At 43.8% G+C, this 14,522-nt stretch overlaps 1 protein-coding gene across 1 annotated transcript in view; it reads left to right on the top strand.

Annotated features, from left to right (window-relative positions):
- The window catches only part of TTC7B (tetratricopeptide repeat domain 7B), a 209,615-nt gene that overhangs the window by 78,721 nt on the left and 116,372 nt on the right, over positions 1-14,522 (top strand). The window contains exons 7-9 of the mRNA XM_025042114.1: positions 1,497-1,560; positions 5,335-5,472; positions 6,648-6,696. Of these exons, the coding sequence (XP_024897882.1) occupies positions 1,497-1,560; positions 5,335-5,472; positions 6,648-6,696 (251 nt within the window). The remainder of the gene's footprint in view (positions 1-1,496; positions 1,561-5,334; positions 5,473-6,647; positions 6,697-14,522) is intronic.

The following is a 14,522-nucleotide window of genomic DNA, read 5'->3' as shown; positions in this document are numbered from 1 at the left end:
GTTGTAAGGTCTCAACTGCAGGTAAGCACAAGCCACGAATTCAAGAAATGATTGCTGAATGGACAGACAGACAGATACACACACACACACACACACACACACACACATCCGCATACACACATACACATCCGCATACACACATACACACACACACACAGAGTCACTCTTAATTCAAAGCCTGTAGGTTCTATTTCTGACTTTAAGGGCAAAGAAGTATTCCATCTTCTCAAAACCCACACCACCTCAAGCTACCTCCTTAAGGAAGTCACTGCAAATTCCAGATCTTACTCCTGGTTTACAGGCCAGCCTTTTCACAAAACGTTAGCCCTGCAAGAGCAATAGAAACCATCCCTCACGTGGTTTCCTTCCCTCTGAGAAGTCAGAGTTGTCGAGAAAGTACCAGGCACTGCACTTTTTCAGTCTTGCTTTTCATGGCCCTTTGATTCAATGCAAAAGTTGCCAACACTTCAAAGAGAGCAACTATTTAAAGTGATTTGGAAAATATTGTTTTGCCATTTGGGGGGATGGGAGAGGGAGTCATCTCATCTCTTAAACGAAAGGATTATAATGTTACCTTTGGAAAGATGTAAATTTAATCTTTATTTAGACATCTCCAAAATATTCAGGTTCTTTTTTTTTTTTTTTTTTTTACCAAGTTTGTTTTATTGTACTCCTCTTTTATTCCATGAAAAAGGGTGGAGTTTTGGCCTAATTGGTGATAACACAGTTCTACTAAGAGGATCCTAGAGCTTCAGAACAGGAAACAAAATACTACAAGTCCTTAAAAATTCTCAAAGCACAAAAAAAATAGGATATAGAGAATGGATATTGGGGTTGTGTTTGCTTTTTGTTGTTCTCTAATCCAGAGCAACATTGGGCTTAAAAGCTTTTCCTTTTAGTCCAAGATGTTAAGGTTCAGCCAAATTTCATAAAATAGATAAATAAGACAGCTAGCTCTTACATACCATCCCATAGCAAGACGCGTATTTAAGTAAGGTAACTCATTAAATTCTTAACAGTAATCTAGAAATTATTTCAACTCTGAAATTGCTTCCAACTTATTTTACCTAAAGAACAATATAAGACATGCCAGTCAGCAAGAAAGAGAGAAGAAGAGTACTATTTACTAAAATGTCTGCAGTTTACACCTCCATAATGGGTTTAGGAGAAAGCCGGTATTATTTAGATGATGTCAGTTTGTAGCAATCTAAATTTCTGCCTCTGTAACAGGCCTGTATGTTATTTGAACTTTTAACTTGGTTTTTACAGCTCGTCTTCATCCTGTGGCCTGCTATTAACATGCATAGTTAGTATGTATAAGTTCTATAGATTACCATAGAAATAAGCAAATTCATTCAAGTTTCCAGATAATACATTATTTTTATGGGTTCTATATAAAAAATCTAGAAGCTTTTAGCACACAGTTCTGCTCATAGTCAATGTATTTTGTGTTACTTGGAAATTGCCGTATATCAAAGTCGACTTTCTTTATACAGCATTTTTTGTCCTCAAGAAAATACCGAAGAAGCCCTGTTGTTATTGCTGATTAGTGAATCTATGGTAAGTAGAATGTGTTTTATTTTTCTTTCTCCTTTTCCTGTAGTCCCTCTTTAGACATGGCTACTTCATCAATGTGGTGACTCTTTTTCTTGGGAGAAGACTAGAGGGGATACCCGGGTGGGAAAAACAATAGAGGTTTCAAAGGAGGGATGTTTCTTAATTCTTGGACTGGGTACAATGTTCCTTGGTTGGCCTGGAGCATGGAGCTTCTCTTTCTTAGCAATTAGCAAACATCCAAGTTCATTCATTTGTCTACCGAGTATTGATTGAACACTAGCACGAGTGTGTACTATGGGTAAACTACAGCCAAAATGATCATGAAAGGGACTTTACAAAGGGGAAGAAGCCCCCAAAGGGCAACCTTTACGAGCCTTCTCAATGCGCCTTGGTGAGAGGGAGGGGTTGGGTTTACATCGCGTGTTATATATGTGAACCTCTCGGTTTTGTAGCAGGAGGCTGATGAAATTGCTTCATCCTCTTACACAGGTCCCTTCCCCAAGCTGCCACCTGTTCCCCAGGCATCGCACAGTCCCGGGCTGTGAGAGTTTACTCCTCTTACCTGGCTCTGCTGTTCTGAGGGATGTTTTTGCCAGACCGTTAGGTTCCTTTGAAACATTTCTTAGTGTTTGGCCAGGATATCAGATTTTAGGTCTAGAATTTCATTGCTCATCATTTATTGGGTTTCTCTTCTGCGTTTTAAGCTCGATGGCCCCGGCTTGAACCTTCCGGGGGTAATATGTGCTACAGTAGTTCAAACCTTGGCAAGTCAATGTGCGTGCTGAGCAAATTTCTGGAATTTGAAAGGACCTAGAGCTCCTCACACCCATTCACTTATTTTACAGAGGAGAAAACTAAGGCCCAGAGCAGGCAAAGTGTATGCATCACGCAGCTCTTTCTAGTAGATCGTCGTGCCTGCTCCCATATCTCTCACCCCACCTGGCAGGCTGGTGGAGAAAGGAAGAGTAAAGGGAATCATAACTAAAGCAAGGGAAGGTGTTATCCTTCTTGCTCCAGCATACAATTTAAATGGAGGTATGAAATGCACTTAGGTGAGAAAGACTTAGAAATGCAGCAGAGTGTAGGAGGGATGGACTTGGTCAGGAAGGGCAGCTTTCTTGCCTTAATTTAAAGCTTTGAGTTTTCTTGTTCTGTGAAATGGCCCAGAGATGTTTACAACAGCAAGACTGCTCGAGTTACTGCCTCTTTTTATCTGGAAGCCCTGTGGCGTCGTTGGCCTTACTTCCTCTGAAGGAAAGAGGTTGCCCCGTTGGCTCATCCTTCCTTGACTGTCTGCTGGTAGCTTTGGACGGTATCATTTACATTCTCTACGCTGCCGTGGCACCATCAGGGAAGGCACGTATATAAACAGACTGGCACTCGGTGGCATTCGGTATCTGTTTTCCATGTGAGCACATCTCATTGTGCGCTGTCATCAGTTCTCTGGTGGTGGCCAGTTCACGTCGGCCTCCCAGCCAACATTCCCGCGTTCTAAGCTGGACTCTTCACAACTGGGCAGTTAGTTTCCTTTGAGCAAACCAGCCTGGTTCTCTATTTTGTAAGAGTTCTGAAAGTGTGGTTGAAAACATTGAGTTCTGTTGTCAGTGCATGTGTTCCGTTTTGGAATTTGGAAAACCTGGCCGCATCTTTAAAATGCTTGTGTCTTGGGAATGGTGCCTCCATCTCTCCCGAATAACGCTCATAGTTGGGGTCCCTTTGACACAGTCAGATTTGACTTCGTGGTGTTTAATTTCTCAAAAGTCTCTTCAGGGGCTGGTGACATCCAGTGATACTATCAGTAAATATGAAGGACTGGGCCTCCAACCAAAATTGTGTGTTCTCCCTGTAAATGATGTAATTATATAGGTAGAAATCTAAATTAAGTTGCCTTTGCAAGCCTTTTTTCATGTTCCTCAACCTCTTGATTTTTCATTTTTTAGACAGAAAAATAAAAGGTGCTCAACTTCAGAACCAAAAAGAGAATTGCTGTGTTTTTTCGGTGTTTGGGAAAATTGTATTCTTCATTGGTTCTGATTTTACCTTAGAAACATAAATTTCTCCTTAGTCTCTCCACCTACAAGAACTCATTTGGAATTGTACTGCTTTCTCACCTCAAATCAAATTAGTTTTCCCCAGGAGAAAAGTTATCAGAACTGTATTTTCACAATCAACACTGATACAGTATTCTGGGATATTTATTACTTGCGGATCTGTTTGAGCTTCTGTATCGAACCTTTTTAATTAAAAGACACTGGTAGATTTTCTCTAAAATTTTTTTTAAAAGAATGCATTTGGCATAACTTGAAAAATTCTCTTAAATAGTATTTTATTTTGTTCACTTCCAGGCATTGGTCTCAGTATAGAACATTTATATCAAATTAATAAAATGAGACCACTTATAGCAAGCCCTATTTCCCTCAGAGCTTCTTTTGTTGGCTTAAAAGCCACTCCTAATAAGAAAAACTTAGAATAAAATCTTCAAAAGCAGGCTTATTTCCATAAGAGATGACTCACTTTGTAGGAAGTAGCCTGTCTTACATATTCTTATTTGTCTTTGACATTTAAGAGCAAGGAGTTTTAAAGTAAGCACTGATGAGTGGCTAAATGCCTTGGACTCACATATAAAAAGAAAGTATGTTTCCTCATTAGTGAGAGAGAAGGTGTGTGCGTAGCATTTCCGAATGTCGGGTGGGAAGACAAACATCCTCCTGCCTGAACAAGTGACCCCGATACATCATGTAACCACTTCCGCAGGTAAAGCTGAGAGTCCCTTCCCATGCACCTAGGGACGGATAGATCTGGAGGCTTCTGTTAATTATCAAGGGCAAAAAAAGATAGGTGAAATCTAACTTTACTGTTTCTGACTCCCCTGTTAGAGAGAAAAGGAAAATGAGCTAGCGGTTAGAGTCTCTAATGCATGGGATATGTCTGGAGGAACCGGTAGAGAAATTACATTTCAAAAATAATGAAAACAAGTTGCTGTAAAGAGCATTTGATTTCTAGATAGATGAGACTAATAAGCTTTGAATGTGCCTGCTGTATTTCTCACAATGGAGATGTGAAATAGGCAAGGTGTTCTCTTGAGTCCTCTGCAGTAATATCTTTCAAACAAAAATCTGTTTGCTTCTTGCTGTCTCTTATACATCTGTTTTGTGCTTTTCTAAACAAGACTGAATTAGTCTTTGTAGTCCGTTCCAATGAAGATGTCTGTTAGGGATTCGAATGTTGCTTTGGTGATGGAGGAAAAGTATGATATGTCTCTGTAGGACTGATGGAACTCGATGACACCATTTGGTGATGGAAAGTGTGGGCCTGGGAGTTTTCTCCCACTCTTAACAGAGAGCAGAAGCAGGATCTGCAAGTGAGATGCAGCAGGGCCTCCTCCGATGGAAGGTTCTGCTGCCCCAGAGCGCAGATACGTCTCAGCACAGCAACGAGGCTATATGGGAACCTGAGCCCAGGAGAAATCACCCTGCTTTGCACTGGCTCCTAACCCTTTCTCCTAACACCTGCTGACAGGAACGTGTGTGTACCATGTAGGATCACACCTCCGGGCCTTCGGTGTTTGGAGAATAACATGTGCCATGTGCTGGGGTGCTCTGGGGATTTTGAACAGACAGCCGGAGGTGACAAGCCCCTTACTCATTCCTGATCTTTTCTCCAGACCCTCGGCAAGCTGTTAGGGGCAGCGGGGCCTAGATGGCTTCTCTCCACAAAGTGAGAGCTGTGCGCATGGGCTGGCTCACCATCTGCTTCTCTCTTCTGGGTTGTTTTCAGGCCAACCGGGATGCTGTGCTGAGCCGGATACCTGAGCACAAGAGCGACCGCCTCATCAGCCTGCAGAGTGCGTCCGTGGCCTATGATTTGCTGACTGTTGCTCTTGGAAGAAGAGGCCAGTATGAGATGCTGTCGGAGGTACAGCCCCTGAGTCTGGATGCCTCCAGGTGGTGGGTGGTTCTGGTGGCTTAAGCGCTGGGAAAAGCTGTTGGACCCGTCCTGGCCTCCACCTCTGTCACTGGCAGCCACGTGACCTTGGGCCCATTATTTAACTTTGGTTTCATCCTCTATAAAACGGAAACGGGACTAAATGATTAGAAGGTACAATTCTTTGGCGGTCACTTCCCACAAGGGGTCCAGAAACCTTCCTGGCTGTGATTCTTGTGTGAGGGAAGGCAATCACTGTTCAAGCAATTTTGCTTTCAGTATAATTTCCACCATAACCCCACATCTGCCATCTGTGCTATTAATTTCCTTATAAAACGGATTTTATTTAAAGAATCAATGTGTAACTCCTGGTAAAACATCAACTTCAGGCACACGATATTCTCCGGTGAACTGACGTAGGCTTTCGTGTAGAGTCAGACAGTGTCTTCCTTCATGTAGGGTCTTTTGCTTGAGCAGAGCCTTGCCGACTACAGATCTTGTGCCAGGTGCTGTCTCTCACTCCCTCAGCTTCTGAGAAGCAGTTAGGATGGGAGCTTGACTGTTTCGCAGTTTCAGAAGAAGCAGGTTAACCTTGGGCTGTGGTTGCACAGTACTGAGTCGCTGCCCAGAGTACCACAGTCCACGGTGGTAGGGGCTGAATAAGGAACGAGATCATTTTATCTTGTCTTTAGTGGAATAAAAAGAAAGAAAACAAACTCATTTTGTTAAAATGAACTTTTCCATGTATTTATCTTTCTTTTTCTAAATTTATACACATTGCAACAGCCTCTGGGCACGAGGACATGGAATAAAATACAGTAACAGATTGGCTGAAATCAGATAAGCGCCCGGCTCACCCTCCAGCCTGCAGCGCATTGCCACATTAGGCAGGGGCCTTGGAGAGCAGATGAGCCTGTGTGGCTCGAGTCTTTTTTTAGTCTTTGGTTTGGTGACTATACAGGGCAATGGTTACTCAGTCTTCAAAAAAAGCCCCTCGCATGCCGACTAGATAAAGCAGTGTGTCCAGATGTTCCTGTCACACACGGTCCACCCCCCGGGACACTGCCCAGGTTTGGGATTGGCCCAGATTTGTCACCGCTCTGGGTGCTCTGATTTCCTGGGACCCTCTTCCCCTGCCTACCTTAGTTCCTGTCTACCCTGTGCAGCCCATCTGTGGGGACAAAGCCACCCAGCCCATGGTTGAGTTCTTTGAAGGTAAACTTTGTTCCTCCAGACAAACCACGAGGCATCTCTCTGGGTCCAAGGCTGAGTGTGGTTGGCATGTCTGCTTCTTCCCATCATGTAGCCACGTATCCTTGCCCCAGCTTGAAATTGGCCTATGTCTGAAACAGGTGTGAGGAGCTCGAGGCAGCTACTTGGTTACAGGCTGGATGACCCCTGCCCACGGACTTCTAGTCGTGCCGTGAATGACTCCAGGGGGACGGCTGTCACCTTAGCAGCATTCCTCGGCAAGCCAGCAGCTCCCTGGCAGGTGCCTCCTCCTGGCGTGGAATGCCAGGACCTTGTTTTCACCCAGATGACTTTCGTCTTGATGTCACATTTAGCTTCCATCTTTGGTGATGACCTGACGCGCCCAAGTCACCAAGTAGTCTGCTTGGTTGTTGGAGCCTTTGCAATTTAGAATTTCACTGCACCAGTCACGTTTAAACAATGGTGACAGTCCCCGAGGTTGCCTCAGAGGCGCCAGAGTGGAAGGATGGCAGAAAGGGAAATTTATTGCCATTTATCCCTCGGAGGCTCTTGAATTTTGTACTATGTCTGTGTTTTATCTATTAAAAATATAGATCGGTCAGTAAAACGGAGGACATTCGTGTCTTCTACACACATATTGGCCGTCCTCTGGCTGCGATTAAGGCCGGGGTACGGCCATGAGTCGGGCGCGGTCCCTGCCCGTGCAAGGCTCCCGGTCTAGAGGGAGGCGGCCAGGCAGCGAGCGGGCAGTTGCAGCCGGTGTGGCTGGCGCTGGGAAGCGCTCCCCGCCGGGTCACATCCCCTAATAAAGGACTCAGACGTTCGGCTTTAGCTTTTTTTTTTTTTTGCCATTTCTGTTTAGTTTCGCAGTGGGCACTTCCCCTAGCACATGTTTGATGGCCGTGGTGTCTCAGACCTTCTAAATAAAACCGATGGACTCAGACGTTCGGCTTTAGCTTTTTTTTTTTTAATGCCATTTCTGTTTAGTTTCGCAGTGGACACTTCCCCTAGCACATGTTTGATGGCTGTGGTGTCTCAGACCTTCTAAATAAAACCGACGTCACAGGTGAAAAGCGAAGGTGCCCGGCGCCTCGAGGCGGCGGTTCCGTCTTCGGACAGCTTGGTCACTGACCACTGGGGCTCGGTCCACCCTTGGCCCAGCACAGGCCTTCACCCCCTTGAGTATCTGTGGATTTTTCTCGTCTCCTGTCCTCCTGTCGCTGACATCTTTGGCGGGGTGCGTGGCATTGTGAGCACCCAGGCCTTTAAGAGCTGTGTTTATGGGGGAGCAGATCCCCTTTTACATGAAAACCGTCCTGTCTCTTTCTCCGTTTATATTTGTTCAAGATGGAAGGCTCCTCTCCCGTCTCGGGATTGGCTGCCTTTGTGTATGCCCACATAGCACCTTTCTTTTTTTTCAGGAGCCCTGTTCAGCCAGATACTGGGCAAAGGAAATGCAAACCAAAGGTTTATTACATCCTCTTTCTGACGGGTTTAAATATAAGCACGGTGTTTACCGTATCTCCAGCGCTATGAGTTTTCGTGTTTTTTAAAGACTAATTGTGAGCTCTGCTGAAAGGTTTGTGTAGGAAGGAACACTTCTTTATTTTTTTTCCCCTTCGATTTAAGCAGCAGCACTAGTTGGCATGACAACCCGTGCTATTAAAAGTGAAGCAACAAGCCCTGCTTCCTCTGTTTTCAGAATGAACCCAAGCTGCTAAGGAGGTTTCTTTTTTTCTTAAATTTGACTATTAATGGCTCCATTTTGACAGAATGTAATGGGGTCCTCTTTGAAGGATGTATGTGTCCCCTCTACATAGACATGGCAGCTTTAAAGACAGAAATGGTATTTTTATCTTTCCTGTTAAACTCCTATTCATCTGTTTATGGTAAATCTCAACAACATTCTAGTCCTGTGGGTAGAACTGTCTGGCTAGTGCTTGTACCAAAGGGACACTTTTCCATCCCTAACCCAAACACTTATTTCGTCAGGGAGCATTGTGAAGAACACTCGAACGTCTGACAAGTCTCCTTGACAAGGCTACCATGTGCTGGTGTACATTGGAATTTGGTTACTTCGTGCAGCCCCGCTGGTACTGCACAAACCCAGCCGCCTTGACCTAGGTCCCTAAATGACATCAGTGTGACCCGGCACGAGTGGGGCTGCAGACTTCGGAGAAATCAAGGCAGAGCGCTTGGTTTATGGTGCTCAGTAAAAACCTGCCAAATAAACTAATGCTTCAAAGCCAATGTATATTTTTATCCTGCTCCCTTTTCTTTGGTTTTTGATTAAACCGTCCCTGAATGTACAATGAGTATGTCTTCCCCAGGGACACCCAAAGGTCAAAGGTCATTTAGCTGGGAAATAGGCAACAGAGGAAGAGGTGGGCCCAGTTTGGGGCACAGCACCCACAGACCCCAAGTCTGGTCCTGCTTTGGGGTTCATCCCGGTAGAAATGAGCTATGTAATTTTTGTTTGATAGGCCTGCCCCACAGAATCTCGGCCGCCGATGTGGCCCATTTTTTGAATTAAGCATCATCATCAATGATGATGCAAAGAGAGCATCATCATTGCTCTCTTCTTATGGCCTTCAGTGAAAAAAATTTTTAACTTAAATTTTTTTTTCAGTATGCCATTTTAACCTTTTTAATGTACATCATTCAGTGGCATTACTTGCATTTACAATTTTGTGTAACCATCATGACTCTTTCCAAATTTTCTGTCACCCCAAGCAGAAACTCTTTATTCGTTAAGCAGTAAGTCCCCACCTCCTCTTCCCCACATAACCTGGTAATCTCTGATCTACTTTCTGTCTTTACGTACTTGCCTATTCTGGGTACATCATACTATGGAATCACGCAATACTGTTTTTTGTGCCTGGCTTATTTCACTTAGCCTAAGGTTTTCAAGGTTCAGTCATGTGGTGATAATATATCTGATAGTATGTGTCTGACTTCATTTCTTTTGTGGCCGAATAATATTCCATTATATGTACGTGTGTGTGTGTATATAGATATATATATATATATAGGGGGGGTGAGAGTGTGTGTGTGTGTGTGTATGCCACACTTTGTTTATCTATTTATCTATTGATGGACATGTGAATTGTTCCTACCTTTTAGCCGTTGTGAATAATGCTGCAATGAACACATATCTGACTTTCTGTTTTCATTTCTTTTCGGATATATATCCAAGAGTGGAATTGCTGGGTCATGTGGTAATTCTATGCTTAACTTTTTGAAGAACAACCAAACTCTTTTTCACAGAGGCTGCACCATTTTACATTCTCAGCAACAAGGCACAAGGGTTCCATTTGTTTTTGCTGTAATAACCACCCTAGTTAAGTGTGAAGTTGTATCTCATTGTGGGTTTGATTTGCATTTCCCTAATAACTCATGATGTCGAACATCTTTTCATGCGCTTATTGGCCATTTGTGTATCTTATTTGGAGAAATAGCTATTCGAGACCCATGCTCAGTTTTAAATTGGGTCGTTTGTGTTTTTGTTGTTGAGTTATAGAATTTCTTCGTTTATTGTGGATAATAAACCCTCGACAGATTTCCAAATATTTTCTCCTATTCTGTAGTTTGTTTTTTCATTTTCTTGGTAACGTCCTTTGATGAACAAGTTTTTATTTCTGATGAAGTGTAATGTATCAGTTTTTTCTTTTATTGCTCATGTTTTTGGTGTTATATCCAAGAATCTATTGCCAAATTCAAGGTCATGGAAATTTACTTCAATGTTTTTCTGTAGGAATTTTATGATTTTCACTCTTATGTTTAGGTTGTTGATCCATTTTGAGTTAATTTTTGTATATGGCATGAGGTAGGGGTCCAGCTTCATTCTTTTGCATGTGGATATCCACTTGCCTAATGACAGTTGTTGAGAGACTATTCTTTCCCCGTTGAACGGACTTGGCACCCTTGTCTAAAGTCAGTTGGCCATAGGTATGTGGGTTTAGTTCCAAGATCTTAGTTCTATTTCATTGCTCTATATATTTATCCTAATGCCAATTCAACACTGTTTTGATCACTGTAGCTTTGTCGTAAGCGTTGAAATCCAGAAGTGTGAGTCCTCTAACTTTGCTCTTTTTCAAGATTGTTTCACTTATTCTGGGTGCCTTGCAATTCCATATGAATTTAAGAATTTGCTTTTCCATTTCTGCAAAAAAGACTGTTGGAATTTTGACAGAGGTTGTGTTGAATCTGTAAATCACTTTGGGTAGTACTGCCCTCTTAATAGTATCTCAAGTTTTGATATGAGATCTGAGTTCGAATTTCAATTCTGCTACTTTCTATGCCAAGTATGAACTTGAACAGATTCCTTTACCTCTCTAAACCTGTCCCCTTATGTGGAAAACACAGGCAATAATAGGGCTTACTTCCGCGGGTTATTGTGATGACTAAAGAGATAGCATATGCAAAGTGCATGTTACCGTTCTTATTGGTTAAGTTGATAATATGCTTCTAATGTAAAAATCCCCCCTGTAATAACTCAGACAGACTATCTTTGACCCTTAGTAGGGTCTTTCATCACTTAGTGAAAAAACTCAGCCTTGGAGTCAGGCATACCTGAGTTCAAATCCTGCTCTGCCTTTGCTAGCTGTGTGACTTCAGGAGAGGTATTTAGCCACTCTGGGCTTCTCCCTCAGGGATTGTTATGAAGCTCAGCGAGAGGTATGGAAGAGCCAGCACAGCTCTTGGTACAGATTATATCGTACGTACCACTCCATTCCTCTTTGGTTATTAGAAAGTCTTGAGCTGAAATTTATCTCCTTGTAACTTTCACCTATTCCATGTCCTTAGAATACTAGAGCAGTTCAGTCCTGCCTCAATGACATAAAGTGACCCATTCCTTTAGTCTGGGGGTTGACAAACTTTTCTATAAAGGGCCAGATACTAAATATTTTAGGCTATGAGAATCAATAAGAAAAATCAAAGATATCGTGTAGGTATAAATTTCCACAAAATTTCTGTTGATTAAATTAAAATATAATATAACTTTTTGTGATATAGATGCATTAAATGAGAAGAATGAGATTGTTTGGGGGGGGTAACATTTCATTTAATTTGAATTCGGAATTAGTAATTCCTCTCATTAAGTCGATGGCAAGTGCTCATCTCCAAATGATTCTTAGCTTTTGGACTCCATGGAAACAGGAAGCAGGTCCACAGGCCGTAGTTTATCTGATATGGCATCATCTCCAGATGCATTTTGCTGCATACTTCATTGTGCTTTCCTGTTTGTCCGCGTCCCCCCTCCTTAAAGGATACCTGAAAGAATGGACCCTGACACTCGTCTGTGTTTATTCCTTCGTTCAAGCAGCCATTGAGCACTGAAGTTGTACATGACACCCCCCTGGGCTGCTATACTCTCCACTTGTTCCCTCTCTGTCTTTGCCATGGGTGAAGCAGCAGCTGTGGACTAAGGCTTAAAACCTGGTGCCGCAAGCCAGGGGAGATAAGGACAAAGACCAAAAGGTGAGAGGCAGTCGAAAGGGAGCGGGTAGAGGAATGAAATGTTTATTTCTTGAATTGAGGGATTCATTTCGCAAGAATAACAAAGAACAGCTACATCAGCAGAACAGCAGGTGGAGCGTGTAGTGTCAGCGTGGGACCCTGGACACCCTTCACTCGCCCTGCACACTCGATCGAGTCGCTTCACGTAGCTGAGCGGAGAGCTTGGCGACGGTGGTGTCCAGCATTCACTTCTGTAATAAAATCTGTGACCTTTGAAAAACATCCCACTCTGTCCTCCTCCCACCGTGGCCGGAGGCAATAGTGTCCTTTAATTTAAGCGTTTGCCAAAGCAATAAAGCTGCGAGACTCGTCTGCTTGGAGCACTATTGCTGTTTTAAAGCAAAAAGAGAAATGGGGGAGGGCACGGATTTAGAGTTTGCTCTATTTTATTTTCAATTTCAGGGGAGAAAACCTGAGCGAGACTTAATGGATATTGTCTGTGTTTTCTCAAAACCTGGGTTGGGGGGACTTATTTGTATCTGAGAGCCCCATAAGCATGCCTTTTAGAAGCTTTTCCTGGACCCAGACTCTTATAGAATAGATCTCTCAATTCCACTTTAATGTGTGCTTTTATTTTTAGTTAATTTAGAAATAAGGGCTCTGAACAGAGACGAGACGTGGGTTCTGATTTCAGGTCCGCCACTGTGTGACCCTGAGCAGGTCTTGTCTCCTCTCTGGCTCTGAGCTTCCTTATCTGTAAGGTAAGGATGGGACCGGGTATTCTCGACGGTCCCACCACGCTCTCTGATGACGTCATTCTGTGGGTCTAAGATAATGGTCCAAAATATCTAAATTGCTTAATTTTTCAGTCTTTAAAAGTAAAGACATGAAATATTATCCAAATACCATGTTAAATTAAAAAAAAACAAAACATTGTTACACAGCTGCCAGAATCACATTTATCAGCCAACTCATTAGGGATACGTGACATGGAAAAGAAAATCCTCCCGCTCAGTGGAAGGGCCTGTGTCATGAGGACTCTTAAGATACGGCCATGCCGTCCACGGAGCTGAATAACGCAGACGGTTCACTGTGTTATTCGTTCTGTTTTAATAGTGATGAATTTTAGACTTAAGCTCCAGGCTAAATCTGATTATTTTATTCCCGCCCCTCCCCCAGGGGATTTTGGATGCCGAATCTCACTCTCACGTTCCCAAAATAGACTCTGGCTTCTCCTCGCTCCGGTACCGTACCGCTCTCGCCGCCATGAACCCAGTTCGTGTAATTGGCCTCTGCGTACTAGGAAGGCATTGCTAGATCCCGTCCTTCTGCCAGAAGGGCTCTCCATTCCCGGAGCCCCCCCAGACATGGCTGATTTATGAAAAGCCAACTTCAGAGACTGGAAAGGATACGCTTTTGCTACCAAAGGAAACATTTTTGCAAGTGACATTCCGACGACCACTCAAATGATGAGGGTGCCATTTAGAGTCTAATTAGTGCTCTTCCAAATACCCATGGTGTTAAATGAATGCGCTCTGGGATTTAGAGAGGTGGCAGCAGCGTGACGGTTGCAGCGAACGGGCTTGTCTTTCCTGGCAGAGACAGCAGGGCTGCCAACCCCGTCTTCTTTTCTGGTAATGGAGATGATTTGGAGGCATCACCTGCTGTTTTGCGTGGGTGACTCAGGGATCTGCAGCCCTGGATTGGACTCCATGCCGCTCTCCCCAGGCCCACACTGCCCTCTCACCCCTGGACGCCGGAGTGAAGAAGGACCAGGATCTAGCTCTTCTCTCTCCCTTCCCACTCAGAAGCTCCTTTCCACTCTCCCTCGGCCACTGCTTGCACCCCCACCCCCATTCCCAGGGCTCCTTTTTCTCCCCTTCGCCCCCCTTCAGGTCGAACCCCAAACCCCACAGGATCTGCTACTTGTTCATTTCATAAGAACAGCATCAACAGCAACATGCGTATAGCATTCGTTCTGTGCCATTCGTTCTAAGCATCTCACATGCATTGCTGCGTGTAGCCTATAACCGCACTGTGGCCGATGAATAAGGAGTTTGGGTCGAGCCTAGGCAGTCTGGCCCCAGAGCCAGCGCCTCCACCGTGCCTCTGCCTCCTCAGCCCCTTGCCTGCCTCCGCTCTGCCCGCCCGCCCACCAGCCAAGCGGGGCCCAGGTGGTTGAAGCAGCCTCTTGAATGGAACCATTATTAAAATGCGAATGCTCTTATTTTTTATTTTATAGAGTATATTCTGTTCCCAATCTCCCCTCTTTATTAAACTGGGAATTTTTACTCTGTTACATACAGATCTGATTAGGGTGTTTAAAAGGGATAGTCAAACAGAATTGGGGTGACCAAACACCCCGTCTA

Source organism: Pteropus alecto, unplaced genomic scaffold, assembly GCF_000325575.1.
Source record: "Pteropus alecto unplaced genomic scaffold, ASM32557v1 scaffold8, whole genome shotgun sequence".
In the NCBI taxonomy this organism is placed as follows: domain Eukaryota; kingdom Metazoa; phylum Chordata; class Mammalia; order Chiroptera; family Pteropodidae; genus Pteropus; species Pteropus alecto.
Note: the sequence above shows the minus strand (reverse complement) of the source record. Positions and strands in the feature narration are given on the sequence as shown.